The 17,846-nt window shown below is 40.8% G+C and overlaps 1 protein-coding gene across 5 annotated transcripts; it reads left to right on the top strand.

The window, feature by feature from the left end:
- The first annotated feature begins 25 nt into the window (after positions 1-25).
- dtx3 (deltex E3 ubiquitin ligase 3) lies at positions 26-17,175 on the top strand. 5 transcript variants are annotated; one of them, XM_049581127.1, is made up of 5 exons: positions 10,399-10,905; positions 11,098-11,138; positions 11,674-12,476; positions 14,753-14,970; positions 15,204-17,175. In XM_049581127.1, exons 2-5 carry the CDS (start codon positions 11,126-11,128, stop codon positions 15,277-15,279), a joined length of 1,110 nt encoding a protein of 369 aa, XP_049437084.1. In that variant the 5' UTR covers positions 10,399-10,905; positions 11,098-11,125; the 3' UTR covers positions 15,280-17,175. The 5 variants fall into 5 exon arrangements, with proteins under 5 accessions (XP_049437087.1, XP_049437084.1, XP_049437082.1 ...); XM_049581125.1 differs by having other exon boundaries at positions 10,399-10,900; XM_049581130.1 differs by lacking the exons at positions 10,399-10,905; positions 11,098-11,138 and adding an exon at positions 26-119.
- The last annotated feature ends 671 nt before the right edge of the window (positions 17,176-17,846 follow it).

A 17,846-nucleotide genomic window follows, 5' to 3' on the forward strand; every position in this document is an offset into this window, starting at 1 on the left:
CACAAGCACTCAACAGACCGAGGCGGTCGGAGACAGTTCTAGAATGAGCAAGCTCAGTGTTCCAGAGCAGCCCGCGAGCTCCACCACGTGTTTGGTTCCATAGCAGACAGTGGCACAAGGTGACTAACTGATGGCTATATTAACACTGGCATGATTAATATGAACTGAAAAATGGCTGCAAGTTGTTAATAGCAGGTTTCCTTGAATCCTTCCACTTTTGTTGAATGGGAGCAAAAATTCAAATCCTTTGAAAATACTCCTAAATAGTCCAAGCAAAAGACCTGCACTGAGCATGTTTTTCAAAAGTAAATGTACCAAGATATTCTCAGCAAAATGCACTTAACAAGTTTTTAAAGTAGGCTACTCAATGCAGAAGTGCGTATGCGACTAGGCCTGCCACTAGCCTGCATTAGGCTATAGATCATTACCTATAAGTTTCATTTACATGGTTGGGGGCATCTCATTTCAGCCATCATAAATTTTCATGTAAATTCTTTATTTGTAAAGTAGTATATAAATCTGTCAAAAAATGTAAAGTAGGTTACAATATTTGCCTTAATCTAGTGGAGTTTGATAATAAAGTGGCTGGAATAGAAATATCAAGCAAAATACAGCTAACTCAAGTTAAACTTGAAGCTTGTAATGTTAACTTGTGATGCTTAGACAGAGGTGTATGGTGAGCAGGTGGTGAGCTGCTTGCTAGGATGAGTTAACTGAAGAGGCTTGGTTGGTTTGTGGAACACCCACCTGATGACCCTGTAGACTGGCTTGCACTCTTAACATTCACACAAATTCATTTTGATACCATGTTCCTTAAGGCAGGTGGAAGGGACACAATTCAAGAAACATTTCCTCTCCTCTTCCTCTCCCTTAGATCCAGCTCTCCATTGACCCAGTGTGAGCTTAAGCACCCCGCTTCAAAGTGCTATCTGTTTAGAGGTGGTAAAATTTCAATGTGTTGTAATGTAAAGGTCTTGGCTTTTATTTTATTTTCTATTGCCTTTGCTGACAGACAGCTGGCTAGCTGCATTAACATGAAGTGTTCACCGCCCACCCTCCGGACTCCACTGCTAAGCTAACATTACCTTTGGTTGCTCTGCACAGTGCACCAGCTGGGTTGGGTGGGAACTAGTATTAGCTAGCAGCACCACTCATTCGCATGAATTACTGCTGGTAATGCCGTCCCGCTGGCTGGACAATGTTGCTGCAGAAACATAGTGGCCACCCTCGGTCTCTACTTACCAGAACCTGGGGGGAGATCGGAGGGTGGGTACAATGTTTCCATAGCAACACTGTTGGGTCAGGACGGCGTTACTAGCGGTAATCACCGAATGAGTGCATCGCTAGCTAGCTCACACCTGACCTGTCTGGTGCGCAGTGCATAGCAGTTAAGGCTAGTTAACCAGTGGTGACCAAAATTTGGGCAGTTGGCACTATTCGTTGTGTTAGCATTTTAACACAGCTAACTGGTTGTCTGTCTCCCACCAGATCCGGGTGGCGCACAGTGTAGTAAACTGGCGAGTAGCAAATATGTACAGGCTGACATGTGTTAACAGTCAAAAATATTCTTAGCAGTTACCATTTAACCAACCATTCATAGCCTATCCGTAGTTTGACCAGCAGGTAAAAAGTCTGTGTGGAGAGGTTGAATGCATTGGTCGAAATGCAATCTTGGAACCCACTGACTATCATTTGACGATGACTTAGCTTTATATTAGCTTTTCAATAATGTATCTGCATTCATATGCAGATATTTGGTTATAGAGATTAGCCAAAATGATGGCTCTCAGAGGAGGACGTTTTGGATCCACCTTGCTACATTGGATCAGCTAAATGTATTGGCCCTCGCTCCCAGAGGGTAGATCGTTGTCCGACAATAGCCGATGGTTTCTGAGACTGGGCCCACCACTGTAGTTTAAACTGAGCAGATAATGTAGATCTAACACTGTGTCAAGCCACCGAGTATCTACTCTTTGTTGGGGTCAGAGCAGAAGGTAAAAGAAGCTTATGAGTTAGGTCAGGGCTAGTGAAGGAGTCCCTTGTTAGATCCTCCAAAGTGGCTAAGACTATGGAGAAAATAAATGAAACACGTTCCTCTGGTGGCATGAGTTAGAGGAGGTCATCAATCCTCCCCAAAAAGATGCTGCTGATTGAGAGAGTGTAGTCTACTTTGACAGTATCATGGGCACAGTAGAGGACTGAGGGCATTCCTTCATTTGGAGATGATTAAATAGACAAGGACTTTTATTGTTTGGTTGTGGGTAATTTCACAACAGGGAAGAGCACAGATGCAGTGGTGGAAGCCACCATGCCTCCCTGCACAGCCTGCTTCTCAACCAGCTTATTAACAGATGTCATTTTAGCCTCGCTCTCAGCCATGATATCAGAGTGAAGCTTAGCTTTATCACTTTAGACCCCCCCATATGAGCAGAGGCTGTCAGAGGCACCTGCTGCTGGAGTTTGACTTCTCATGGTTTTCTTGATGGGCCAAAACACCTAAGCAGCAGGGAAAGACAGGGAAACTGTCAAATGACTTTAAAGACCAACAGGATCCCTTTGGGAACAGCTTTAGGCAGTTGGACTTGGACAAGAGAGAAGATAGGCTGAGAGGCAGTGCTACTAATATGAGGCTTGGCAGCTGTCGATAGAGCAAGTGAACAATAGCGTGAAGGCAGGGAAAGAGAGAGCAGCTTGGATAGAATAACAATGCAGGAAGCTTCTGAATGTGTGGGACATGAGTGGTGATGTCAGAAAGGATGGGTTGAAAATATTTAAAGAATAGGTGTTTGACTCAGGTAGGAGTGACACATGCAGTACAGAGGAGGGTTTAGTGGATGGGTGTAGGTTACTGGTGACAAATAATCTTTCTTTCTTTCCAGTTTTGACCGCCTTGTGCCAGATGTGTGTTTCAAGGACTAAATGTAGTGCCAAAATAATGGCAGGCCTTGTGGGGGATAGTGGACACAAGGGAGGGAAGACACTTTGGAAACGAGAGGCTGGAGGTAGTCAGACAGAGTTTTTGTTGGCCACAGGAAGGACTGTAGTTGAAGGACACAATAAAATAGCTCAGTAAGGCTGGTTATAGGTTCTGATACCTTCAATGGGGAACTTCACCTGTTTTCAAAATTCATACATATTATTCCTATGGTCTAAGACAGTCCAACAACATACCGTAAGTAAACATGAACAGTTCTCCCAAGTCCAAAAACTAGAGTGTTTAAACTCAAATTTGTGATGTCATAGGGTATAAAGTCTGCAGCTACCTCATACACAATGAATTAGGAAAGATATTACATATCAGTGTTTCCCAACTGGTGGGTCGCGGTTCAAAAGTGGGTCACGGGTCCATTTTGAATGGACCGCAAGTAACTCATGAACATGTCAAGTGCCATTTCCTGCTGTAGAGTGAGTGACTAACAGACAGCTGCTTAACAGAGACAGCAAACTATCTGGATAACATGGCTGACCTCAAGTATGATTCTGAATATATGAAACTGTGTGGACCTTGAACTGATGACTAAGGAGAAATCTGGACGCAGTGGCTGGACCAGTTGGGAACCACTGTTATAGATGACACTGAGAGCACCCAGGGAAAGGCTCTGAGTTTATGGGTACATTTTCTGTTCCAAATCTGAGAACACTACAATAGAATAAAGCTCACTTGGGTATAACAAAGGAAAACAAACATTCTGTGAAACAAAATTAGGCTCCCATTTATTGTCTATGGAGCAGCACCAAAATTTATACCTATGACATCACAAGCTTGAGACTTACTTCTCTGGTTTCTGGCTTTAGAGTAGCTCATGTTTACAGATATTGATTGAACTTTTCTAGGCCATGAAAATAACTTTTAGGTGGTGTTTCCTGTCATGGTATCGACGGAAACAACACAGTAGAAGTATTGAAACTTCTCCAATCAAACCATATATGTATTTGATATTTTCTGTTCCGAGTTTTAGAAAAAAATGACTGTATGGTTTTGACGTGTGATTGACCAATTACCACAGCAGCTAGAACCCATTCAGCTTGCCGAGATGTCACCAAGATGTTCCAAAGTATGGCTATACTACATGCATGTGGTGTCTGGTAGCATTTTATGCAACTGAATGCTTCCATTCTCATTATGGGAATCAAATAAAGTTATAAAAAAAAAAAGGCATCGAATGAGGTACTCTCTTGGTATCAGTATCAATCTGAGGGTCCTGATTCTGGTACTGGTGTCATCATTTTTTAAACAATACCCAGCAATACTGCTCAATCCCAATTTAGCCTATTTAGAAGAGGGGACATGAAGCCTGGATGAGAGTGACAGACAAGTTTTCAGGATGATTGCCCATAACAGCTTTGTGTATTATTAAAAGTAGAACCTCAGTAAAGCAAACCAAACTAGCAGCGTCGATCTCTAAACTTAATTTCTTTCAGTAATCCAACATTTAAAAAGTTGTATATCAACATCATCTACCTTATAATGCAACATTCCTCCAGATAGATGTACAGTAATTGTGTTATTTCTCTCGAAAGATTCCACCTGTACCTTAAAGCTGCTGAGGAGAGTATCTTTACAGTGAACTAGTCTCATGAATTAGTCATCATTAAAGAAAAGAAAGACATCAGTGAAACCTGAATTACCTCCAGGAGCTCTCTGCAGCTACAATGTGATTTGAATGGGGAATTAAGCATAGCTTGCTGTGTTGCTGTCTTTTCTACCAGTCACTCTGGCAGATAATAAGCCATAATTTGGATGCATTATTGTGGTGTTAAAACCTAATTTCCTCCCTCATTGTGGTCCAGTTAACAAAAGTTTCCCCACTGGCCTGATTGTAATGATGCAATTTACAGAGTTTGTCAAGCGTACTGTTGAAACTCTGGCTGTGGTGAAGGAACAGTTTCTGTAGACTCACAAGTCAGTCTTTAGACGCTTTGCTTAACTAAAGAAGGCGGAGATCTCTGATTGTCTGGTGGCGAGACTACAGTTTCTGTAGCTTAAGACAGCATAACTGTAAACAAAAGAAAATAGTTATACGTGTATTCTTAAGAACAAGGAATTATCACAAACTAAAACACATACTAATTTATTAATTACTAAAAATTACAATTACATGATTTGAATAACCACTCTAAAATAAGATATTACATATTTTATTTCTACAAGACTTTGCAACTCTTTATTTTACAAGATTTTATTTGTGAAGTGATTATGTCAACCAGACACAAATCATTTTTTCTATATACAGAGAAAAATGAAATAGAGAAACCCCTGTGACTTGAGAGCATGACCACAGCCACCGGGAGAGGGGGGAGGGGCTTTACTGGCATATGACTAAATTTTCTGATTCACAGCTGGATGTCCTACATTTATATAACACTCATTTGACGTAATATCTAAAAAAAGAAATCAATGAGTCTACAGTCAGAAACTAAATCGGTTTTAATGGACTCACTCCAAAAAGTGTCACGATGACGTGTCCTGTGTTCTGATCTGCAGCTTAGGAAAGTCGTCTGTGCATAGAGATATAATTCTCCAACATCAATATAATAGCACATGTTAAATATGTTTTATGATTTATGGCTATGGCTACAATGAAAAAGATGAGTATTTGAAATGTTTTAATGTGTAGTGCTGTCAGTAGAAGAAAGGCAAACGACATAGTAACCTTAAAAATGACTCAGATAACAATAAATTACGTTTAGATATTAGCTAATGCTGACTTGGGCCAACTATACATTTAGATAAATGCCAGGTCTGATTATGCGGAAATGAAGACACAGTGTATGAAATGTTTTGTTGAGGAATGATGTGAAATATATGGTGTGATGCTGCTGGCCTCAGCTCCTCCAGCAGAGTGATCCAGCGTCTATGGGCCTTGACAGCCAGGGCCAACTGTCACCTCCTGAATCTAACCAAAAACCAAAATAGAAGGGGAGACAGATTGTAGCAGGGCCTCAGTGAAAGCTTTGCTGGTACATTTTGTCCTTGCTGCAGACTGAGAGGGGTTCCTACATTTTCTAAAGCCCCGGTGTCAGCAATGTTTTCTAAAGAGAACAGAAAAACTTATCAACCCTTTTTATTTCTTTTTCTATTGAAATTTAAAACAAGAATAATAAAAATTCACTGCACTCAACAGCATTAATAATGGCTTAATTATCACAGAGGTTCATATGAATCAGGCTCAAGAATTACTTTGAGAGTTGTCACTATCATTCATTTGTGGGTTATTAGACACATTGATGTGAAGTCATTATTAAGAGATATATTGCTTTAGTAGATCTGTTCAGTGAATCACTATTAGACAGAGAACACGTGTCCTGTCATATGAGCTCACTTGATGCAGCCACTAATTCAGGTGTACATGTAGAGGTGTATATATGTATATATATATATATTGCTACTACGACTACTATTACTGCCACTGCTACTACTACTACTACTATAATAATAGTAATAATTATGCGCTTATTTCAATAATATGGAGATGGAGTAGACAGTACTGATTGATTGAAGATTTCCTGGAATGACTTTCTCAGTCAGAAGTAAACTTGTGAATGCAATTCTGTTTTGCAGCCAGCTCTCAATTATGACATTTCATAGCTGAGAGCACTAAAACAACAACCTGAATTGCGAAACGACTGGAAAAATTCTGTTGTTGCCCAATATGTTGGTTACAGCATCTCAAATGTATTATCCTGGCTGCTTGTCTGGGTTTCTCTCCACACTGAGTGCTTTTTAGGTTTTCCTGGTTGTTGGTCAAAGAAAATGGGACACCACTGTAGAGCTGCAACAATTAAACAACAAATTGATAATTAATAGCTGACATAAGACAAATGATGAATCAGTCTGAGTAATTTTTAAAGAAAAAAAAAAGTCAAAATTCTCTGATTCCAGCTTCTTAAATGTGAATATTTTCAGGTTTCCTTACTCCTCTATGACAGTTAACTGAGTAGATTTGGGTTGTGAACAAAGAAAACATTTGAAGACATCATCTTGGGCTTTGGGAAATACTGATTGACATTTTTCAACATTTTCTGACATTTTTAAGACCAAAAAATTGATCGATTAATCAAGAAAATAATCAACAGATTAATTGAAGGGTTTTTTAGGGTAAAGTGACCCCAAAAATAAGAATTATTGTGTTTCCGTTACCTTAGAATGACTTTATCTACAAAGCGAGTGGTGCCTCTTCCATGGAGTCTGCCATGTTACCATTTGTCTACAGTAGCCCAGGATGGACAAACCAAACACTGGCTCTAGGTCGGGCCATTTGTGTTTTCGCATCAGCCACTGTAGTTAGCGGATGACACTAAATCCTACACAATGCTCCTTTAAGTAATTATGGATAGGCATGGTACTTTATTAATTGCAACAGGAAACTGACCCTTTGCTAAGTCCACCCCACCAGACTCAGACTGGTCAATTATATAAGATTTCCTTCATTTTCAGGCTGGTTTTGTGGATTTGGAGCTAAATGTTGTGCCTGGGGCACGTTGTGTATTAATGATACTCGTTACCTGGAGAGGTTAAAAAAATATATACGTTTCTTCCCTGTTCCCAAACTAAAATCAAACCCTGAAAAGTGTAGTGTTAGCTAGCTAGCTACTGAAGATATAGCCTACTGAATGTACACACATGCTGCTTTTGCTTTTTAATGATTACAACACTGGTAAAAACACTGACCCTGCTGCACAGGAACCAGTGAAGGGAAGCAGGGAAAGTTTGCTGATATTCAATCAGCTGTGTGTCATTGCATTGTGCAGAGATAACCGTTGTTTGACTTCCTCTGGGGATCCCTGCTTAGCTAAGAAACAGAAGTCACAAAAGCCCTAAATGATATTGTCTGTCCCTCTCTCTGTCTCTGTCTCTCTCTACCTAGTATGTATGTTACTCTCTATATATAAATACATAAATAGTACATAAACATAAATATATGTAACTATTATTTATAGATACATATATGTACCTACAAATATGTACATATATGTATATATATATATATATATATATATATATATGTCTCTTAATAGATACAAATGTATATATGTATCTCCTTTTATTTGTCTATATATGTATATATAAATGAATAATGGATGCATATAGTTATGTGTCTTTAAAAAAAAATATATATATATATATATAAAGGAGATACATATATATGTCTCTTGTTTATGTTGTTTTTGTATACACACACACACACACACACATATGTACACACATACACATGCACATATGTATCTCCTTTTATTTGTCTATATATGTATATATAATTGAATAATGGGTGCATATAGTTATGTGTCTTAAAATATATATATATATACAGTACAGGCCAAAAGTTTGGACACACCTTCTTATTCAATGCGTTTTCTTTATTTTCATGACTATTTACATTGTAGATTCTCACTGAAGGCATCAAAACTATGAATGAACACATGTGGAGTTATGTACTTAACAAAAAAAGGTGAAATAACTGAAAACATGTTTTATATTCTAGTTTCTTCAAAATAGCCACCCTTTGCTCTGATTACTGCTTTGCACACTCTTGGCATTCTCTCCATGAGCTTCAAGAGGTAGTCACCTGAAATGGTTTCCACTTCACAGGTGTGCCTTATCAGGGTTAATTAGTGGAATTTCTTGCTTTATCAATGGGGTTGGGACCATCAGTTGTGTTGTGCAGAAGTCAGGTTAATACACACGACTGCCCTATTGGACAACTGTTAAAATTCATATTATGGCAAGAACCAATCAGCTAACTAAAGAAAAACGAGTGGCCATCATTACTTTAAGAAATGAAGGTCAGTCAGTCCGGAAAATTGCAAAAACTTTAAATGTGTCCCCAAGTGGAGTCGCAAAAACCATCAAGCGCTACAACGAAACAGGCACACATGAGGACCGACCCAGGAAAGGAAGACCAAGAGTCACCTCTGCTTCTGAGGATAAGTTCATCCGAGTCACCAGCCTCAGAAATCGCAAGTTAACAGCAGCTCAGATCAGAGACCAGATGAATGCCACACAGAGTTCTAGCAGCAGACCCATCTCTAGAACAACTGTTAAGAGGAGACTGCGCGAATCAGGCCTTCATGGTCAAATAGCTGCTAGGAAACCACTGCTAAGGAGAGGCAACAAGCAGAAGAGATTTGTTTGGGCCAAGAAACACAAGGAATGGACATTAGACCAGTGGAAATCTGTGCTTTGGTCTGATGAGTCCAAATCTGAGATCTTTGGTTCCAACCGCCGTGTCTTTGTGAGACGCAGAAAAGGTGAACGGATGGATTCCACATGTCTGGTTCCCACTGTGAAGCATGGAGGAGGAGGTGATGGTGTGGGGGTGTTTTGCTGGTGACACTGTTGGGGATTTATTCAAAATTGAAGGCACACTGAACCAGCATGGCTACCACAGCATCCTGCAGCGACATGCCATCCCATCCGGTTTGCGTTTAGTTGGACGATCATTTATTTTTCAACAGGACAATGACCCCAAACACACCTCCAGGCTGTGTAAGGGCTATTTGACCAAGAAGGAGAGTGATGGAGTGCTGCGGCAGATAACCTGGCCTCCACAGTCACCGGACCTGAACCCAATCGAGATGGTTTGGGGTGAGCTGGACCGCAGAGTGAAGGCAAAGGGGCCAACAAGTGCTAAACACCTCTGGGAACTCCTTCAAGACTGTTGGAAAACCATTTCAGGTGACTACCTCTTGAAGCTCATGGAGAGAATGCCAAGAGTGTGCAAAGCAGTAATCAGAGCAAAGGGTGGCTATTTTGAAGAAACTAGAATATAAAACATGTTTTCAGTTATTTCACCTTTTTTTGTTAAGTACATAACTCCACATGTGTTCATTCATAGTTTTGATGCCTTCAGTGAGAATCTACAATGTAAATAGTCATGAAAATAAAGAAAACGCATTGAATGAGAAGGTGTGTCCAAACTTTTGGCCTGTACTGTGTATATATATATATATATATATATGTATGTATGTATGTATAAACGAGATACATATTTATGTCTATAAATGTATACACAAATAAAAAGGAGATACATATATTAATGTTACTATGTCTTTTAGACATATTTGTGTCTAAAAAGACACACACACACACACACATACACACACACACACATATATATATATATATATATATATATATATATATATCACACACCACATGCAAGTACATTATTGCTGTCAAGTCGGTGTACCCTGAGAGACAGCTTCATTTGCATTATAAGTGAATGAGTGGGTATTCCCTGGATGGCGCGTAGGCTGGACTCTAGTGTGTACTTAGCGTGTACAGAGCGTTGCTTTATCATTAAAGCTGTTAATCACGACAAAAGTATGATTCACTCCCAACATGGAAAAAAAATAAAACACAAACCACCATTTGTCAGCCAATCGTGTCAGCTCAGTGACGAACTTCCTGGTCACACTTTCCCGTAGGTCCCAGTCCCCTTATTAATGGGTATGTTTGCTCCTGCACAGTCAACAGGGAGGACGCGGTCTGACAGCGGACACACCGACTCACAATGAGAAGAAATAACAAATTATCTGCCGGCAGAAAGCTGTCACACAGTTAGCGTGGTCGGAGCCAGATAAGAAGAGTAACTACAAATGCTATTTACTGTGTGTTACGCCTAGCCCAAGGACGTACGAGGAAGGCAAACACAGGCGAGACTGGGGACGAGGTGCAGGATTTGGATAGCGTTTGCCACAGCAGGAAGGGGCTGCTGAAAAGCTAAAGGGATATGAGCTGGGAATACGTTTGGATATCATGTCTTGACTACAAAAGACTAATTATCCGCGGATAAACTGCAGCGGCACGTCAGAAATAAAGGCCTCCTCTGATGGAGCACTGTGCTCTTTAATCCAGCCAGAAACCTCCCTGACAGGCAGCGACGAGCTACGGCAAAGGGTGAGGTACTGAAGTAATCGGGGGGAAAAGCACTTAGCTAAATGTTGACGCCAAATGTATCACAGGCTAAGCTAATGTTGCGAAATGAATTTCCCTTGCTCCTGCGGAGAATGGCTCAGTCACAATATCGGCGAGCAGCTGTGATAATGTTTGTTCCAGTCCTTCAGGTTTTCTTCCTCTCTTTTTCTGTTCAACAGGACGCTTTATTCACTATTGAAGGGATTTATGGGATCACAAGGTAACCTCTCAACCTGAACAAGTGTCACTCTTGTGTTTGCATGTGTCTGTCCGCAGGCTTTCATGTTCTCAGCGTATGACGGGCTTTAGTTTCCTTTGTTTACAGTCTGAATCTCTGAACAGCTGATACGTCCTCCTGCTGCCTGTTGTGTGTTGCTCTGACTTGGTGCAGCCTCTGCGAATAGCTGCCCGTGTAGAGAGATTACATTTACTCAGTCATACACAGATAGGCTACACTGCAAACAAAACCACCTAAATATACACATGGTGTTGCTTTTCATGTGCATTACCAGAGCTATAGCCACGTAGACACAAAAGTAAAGCCACCACAGCCAGCAGGAACAATAACACTCCTGTAGCCATGTCTGAGCAACATATAGCATCATTCCCCACAATGCATTTGAGAATAGCAAAAAAGGCTAGTGCATAGCCTAAGGGAGCAACTTCTATAACTGGATTTACAATCACAGCAGTGCAAATTGTGTTTAAACATAATTTGTTCGTACAGTAATGTGCTGATGTTCTTCTCCATGCAGTTTCCTCTGATGAGATGAGTGTGCGTGCTGGCCAGGGCAGTGATGAGGTGCTGGTTTCACAGGCGGTGTGGGATTACCTGGCTGCAGCTGGGCGGCCCTGGCTCATTGACTTCCAGCACAAGCAGGGGATGAGTGCTGGTATCATTAGGCGAGGGGAGAGAGGGGGCTGCTGCGCCGTGAGGCTGCAGCCGGTGGAAGGCTCCAGGAACGGTGGGGCCGGTGTGATGGATGGAGCCATCTCCAGCGAGACACGAAAAGCCTTCATTGACTTATGCCGCTGTGCCCGCAAAGAAATGAGCAAACAGGACGGGGGATCCAAGAGGAAGAGGGCTCTGCTGCCCTGCGTGGGAGTCCTGGAGCCGAACGGAGAGGGGAGCCTGCTTCAGCCTCCGCCTCCCCAGCCTCGGCGCTCCCAGAGACAGCAGCAGAGGTTCAGGAAGCCTGCTGATGAGGAGGCCTGCGCCATGCTCCACGAGGCGACCCAGAGGAAGGACCTGGACTCCAGCTTGGCTTCCCACAGCGAGGCAGAGGACAACAGCACTTGTTCAATCTGCATGGGGGACATAGTGGAGAAGACTACCTTGGAGAGATGTGGCCATTCATTCTGTCGCTCCTGCCTGGATCAAGCATTTAAGGTGAAGAAAGCGTGTCCTGTGTGTCGGCTAGTGTACGGCCAGTTGATTGGGAACCAGCCTGCTAATGGTACCATGATCGTAGAGCGAGATGCTGATCTGGAGCTTCCTGGCCACGAAGGATTTGGATGTATCTGCATCATTTACAGCTTCCCTCCTGGCCTACAGGCGGTGAGTAGACCAAGAGCATGTGCACATGCTTGTCTCGTTCCTGGAATAACTGTTAGTTTTAATAATCATCTATGGGTGTGATTAGTTATTTGTTTTGTTTAAATAATACAACTCATCAAACACTAGGTATTAGAATTTAATAGTTAATTGATTTTATGTCTTTAGTCAAAGCACCTATGTCACTAATTTTACATGAAACCATGAGATCTTTTTAAATAATCCAGCCCCTTTGCTTGACTGCTTTGCTTCCTTTTTATGACTGATATCTTGTTTTCTAATCTTTACCTGCACTTGTGTTACATACAGCAACTTACATCCAGTTTCAGAAAGAAATACATTAAATTAAAGGTACAATCACTGATCCAGTTGTAAGCAACATAGTCATCTCACCACCAAAACTCTGGATCTGAACTAGCTGACACTTTTGAATTTATTAACAGCTCTGTATTTGCAAGTATGAGTTGGCAAAAACAAAATTTATCCTTTTTTTCATTCATTAAAAAGACTTAAAAGGTATTGAATTAATTAATCTAAAAATAAGGCCTCAACTGTTTTTAAAATCTCTTAAATCAATCTTCAAAAAGTCTTAAAAATGCTCAGACATGGGAAGTAGGATTTTATGAATCTCTCTTTTTCTGACATTGCATTGTAAAAAGATTTAAATAGCTGATAACATCTATATTTTTTTTAATAAATTACCAAATGTCTTTCGTAGTAATGTCACACAGATCAGTACTGTGGAGCCAGCAAGACTCATGTTTTGTTTCTGGCCACAATGCTCAGAGCAGAGGATCCACTGTCTGTTAGCTAGCGGTCACTGTTCCCTAGACGACATGGGGAAGGACAGATTCAATGAGAAGTGGCTATTTGGCCAAGATTTTGTGGCATGACTGAAAGCAGTACAAGGCTTGGTGTATTTTCTACAACACATTTTTTTTCAAACTCAGCACAATGGGAATCAAGGCAGTGGAATCCCACACACATAGTGAGAATCATAAAATCACCAGGAAACTCCCCATCAAACTTCAGGTGTTTACCACTTCTGTTCAACCCTCGTCTCCACAGCAAAATGAAGAAGTCATGTTTTATGATACAATAAACAACTGAATAAATTGTCCCTAACCATGAGAGATTAATAATAGGTCATGGTTTTAATTATTGTAAAATTGAGCTTGAATTTCATTCCAGTTGACATTTTAAAAAAAAGTCTTAAACCTGACTTGCCCTGAGTTGGCAAGAACTGAACTGAACTGGTAAAAATTAAGGATTGGCACTTTAAGGAAGATTGGTGTTGCATCAAAGGGACTTTTACCTTAAATGTGTACTCAGGTGATGCAAAATGGCCCTGTGGAGTTTCCCTGTAAACATCTACATTCAGTACTCATCAAAATGCCTGTTTGTTTCCTTGAGGTCTAACAAATATGTAGAGCGCATTTTCTTCCTCATGAAATATTTGCAAAGCTGACTCTTTGAAGGTATTTTAAATCCTGTGTTGTTTACATCCGTGTTTACTACTCGTTTGCAGTGTTCGTCTCCCCTGCCTTCACTGGCACATTGCAGCATATCTTGGCACATCACTGGCACTTGTTAATCAGCGGCATAGTATGACACCATTGGAAGAGCTGTGTATCCACCCACGTATGCGTGCATGTGCTTCCTTTAATATTGCATCTGAATATTGCATCTGACTAGACTTTCTTGTCCATTCTTTTGATCTTACACTTCCCGTAATACGAGGAACCAGTGGTATCTTTTCTGTAGCCCCACCCTGGTAAATGCCAGTGTCTCCATGACGCCACTTTATAACACAGGCTCTGGGATGTAACACAGGCCTTCTGTTGTAAATTCATCGTCCAGGGTGAGATAACCTCTGATTATGTCAACATTTTTTCTCAGACTTTACAACACTCTTTCCCAAGGAGACGTCATAAGGCTTGTAACAGTCTGAGTAGGAATTCCCCTGAGAAGTTTTGTAAACTGACCTTCATCTGTTTAAATCAGTGCAAGTTCCTCTTTCCCATGAATTAGATGAATTGTTTTGCATTGAAGGAGCTGCTGCATAAAAACAGACATGTCACAAGACACTTAATGAATAAGCAAAAAACCCACTTGCAAACATGCTTCTCACGAAAACATGCAGCAGACGCAGTTAAATATACAAGACATGACATGGGTAACACAGTCGCTGTAGGAGCAAAGAGTTCCAGACTCTAGAAGACAGACACAAATGTCATTAAGCCATTAATGCCCCTTTAATCTGATCTTCTGTTTAACAGCCAGAACACCCAAACCCAGGTGTTCGGTACCCAGGAACAGACCGTGTGGCCTACCTCCCTGACAGCCCTGAGGGGAACCGCGTGCTGGGCCTGCTGCGCCGGGCCTTTGAACAGCGCCTTATCTTCACCATCGGTACCTCCATGACTACGGGCATGCAAAATGTCATCACCTGGAATGACATTCACCACAAGACCTCAATATGGGGCGGGCCCCGCTGGTATGTATGGCCTTTTAGCTGGAAGCAAACGGCCACTGAAATTTGATTTGGTCATAGCCTCAACAGCCTCCCTAACAGGTGTGGTGTCTGTGGAAAGGGCTCAGTAAAGACTGACAGATGTAATTCAAGCTCCTGACAAGGAAATGCTTTCAGTTGATGTCCTTGGCTTGATGGCACTATTGCTGCGTGAGCTCATACTGATGCTGTGATGGCTTTTTTATTTCTCCTGACAGTTTTGGCTACCCAGACCCCACTTACCTGGTGCGAGTGACAGAGGAGCTCAGAGAGAAAGGCATCACGGCAGACTGACAGCATGAAAATGACTCTTCCAAGACTTTGTAGGACTTTTCCGAGTGTCCTTGAGGTGGACGTGACTCGGCTCCAGGTTGTGCTCTGAGACTGCCCGTCCCTTAAAGGATGGCTGAAGATGAGGCCCTCAGCAGACAGGCGTCTAATGCTGCAGCCGGGCGCACATCACTCCACTACTTGTTCCTCCGTTTGTTCCTTTTTCCTCCATAGTTCAGCTTAACCCAGTGTTACAGGTGGAAGAAGATACTCTGAGTGCAGTGCATTCTTGTATTACACAATCCTCTACCTGTCACTGTTGGCAACAGGGCCCATATCTGGTGCACTTCTTTAAGAGCACCGTGGCGTGTTGCACTTCATGGTACTTACATATTATTTAGGAAATCTAAGTTAAATGTTATAAAGATAGTTTATGTTAAATTAATGTTTATTTCTACTCTGGGGATCACTTTTTTTCTTACAAGCACACATTCTTGGTTTTATCTCCTCAGAAATGTTAAAGTAAGTCTCTAAGTTGTTACTAATTACCTGTTGTAAGGATAGTACTTGGGTTATATGGCAGAATAGCACTGCTTCAATAGAACAAATTCATTTTCAGAAGTTATTGCAATCTAAAGCACTTACAGGCACTTTTGTAAGAGGTTTTTTTTGTTGTTTTCAGTGAAGTCATTGTTTTTGCTTCCTCTGTGTGGAAGAGTGCTCGGAGCAAACAGGTTCGTGCAGCTATCAGCTCTTAGCTCGGTGGCTACAAGTTGATGTCAATTGCTTGGAACTCTTCATTTGCGTGTGATCGTCATTTTTCCCTCCATGTTTTACTTAAAGAGGACGAATGTTCAACTATGTCTCATTGCTGCACTTTTTTATTTTATTTTTTTTTAATTTTTTTACACGCATTAGGACTTTCCCTTGGGGTTTTTTGCCATCAGTCACTCCTGTTATTTCAAGATGTCTCCCAGGTGTTGAGCCCATTACCTCAGTTGTTGGCAGTGAGCTCATCTAATTACCAGATTTATGACGATGTCAAATATAAAGGGCATATAGACCACTTAAACCAAATCAAAGGCACAAACGCTCTTTAAATATCTATGCCTCCGTCCCTGTCGAACTGGGAGATTTGCCTGCTCACGTTCTCATTTCAAATGAGGGAACTGCTGTAAATTTGTTTCTCTAAATAGAAAATCTACCATACACAGTTTAAAAAAACAAAAGAAAATGTTGTGGGAACACTTGATCTGATTTAGGGTGGGGTATTGATCTCATTTTGTTGTGCCTTTCTTATATTCTCTTTTGATAAAATTCAAGCATGATGTTACTAATGAATGGTAAGCAGTTTGGGCGTATTTCGGTGTTATTTGATAGGTAAACAGCATTATGTTTGTAGCTATACTATCTGGCTTTAAGTACAACTACTACACAGTTCATGGAAATATGTATACTAATGTGTATTAAATTAGCTGCTCCTCCATAAACATTCTTGTACTCCAAATGCTGAAAAACCCCTCAGACTGATAAAGCTGTATGTGTGAAAGTGCTTTGCTAAGTGCAGTAACCTGCTTGGCTAGTGGTACATTTGTCATTAATTTGACTGGTCAGATCCATACATCAAATACCCTTTTTATTATGTTTTCATCCCCTTTGTATTTTAGTTAAGGGACCAACTTAAATATTTTTGGGACACAGGATTGTAGTTCACTAAAGCTACTGTGCAAACATTTCTATGCATTACACGACCGAAGAAGAGCCAGGAGAACGGACCGTCGGAGAGATTACACATATTACAAATTGATTGTTAAGGAAAAGTTTGAGTTTTGCTTTTCTAATTGTGTTGATTCGTACTTTGTTGATATTCAGAATAATGTGCTTTACATTTTAATACTTGAATAAAAAGTTATGTTTGGGTTTGTGTTGGATATTCAATGTAGGCCCGAAATAAACCAGGTGCATCACAAGAAACTGAATATTAAACTTGTGTCCATTTGGAGTGAGTCGGGGTTGTCGCCTCTAATGGAGATTTGACCTGAGCTGCTCTGTAATATCTTGAGTCAACATGATGAACTCTGCTAATGCACTGTGTGCCATCTAGTGGATCATGACTGGAGTGAGCACTGCTAGAAAATACCTTACCGTGTACATTGAACTTTATTTAGTAGGATCACTACCTTCACAAACGGGCAATTATATTCATCTATATTTAATTTTTTTAAGTCTAGTCATGAATGTCAGTGGATCAACTTTCCAGTGAATCAGGTCCCCACATTTCCTGTCTGCCACCCACTGCCAATTAAAGCCACAGATGACCAGTATATAATAGAATAATTGTAATAGAAATAATTGTTAGGTATTCTGTGCTACTGCAAATTAGATTTGGGGTGTGCCGCATTGGACACAAGCAAAAGTGATTATATAATTTATAAATACAGTGAATTAGACATAGCCACCAATACATCACAATTGGTACCTGTTCATATTGACTTTATGAAGAACAGCCTATCTGTTATGGCCCAGTACTTGTAGTGTCAATACTTGGCTAGTTGAAAAATTACATTATACCACTTGTTTGTTTGGGTGCA

This window comes from Epinephelus fuscoguttatus, linkage group LG7 (assembly GCF_011397635.1).
Source record: "Epinephelus fuscoguttatus linkage group LG7, E.fuscoguttatus.final_Chr_v1".
NCBI lineage: Eukaryota > Metazoa > Chordata > Actinopteri > Perciformes > Serranidae > Epinephelus > Epinephelus fuscoguttatus.

Excerpts from the sequence above, each read along its gene's own strand:
- dtx3 (XM_049581126.1), top strand. Across the intron at positions 12,477-14,752 it reads TCCCTCCTGGCCTACAGGCG|CCAGAACACCCAAACCCAGG; the intron begins GTGAGTAGACCA and ends TCTGTTTAACAG. Across the intron at positions 14,971-15,203 it reads ATATGGGGCGGGCCCCGCTG|TTTTGGCTACCCAGACCCCA; the intron begins GTATGTATGGCC and ends TTCTCCTGACAG.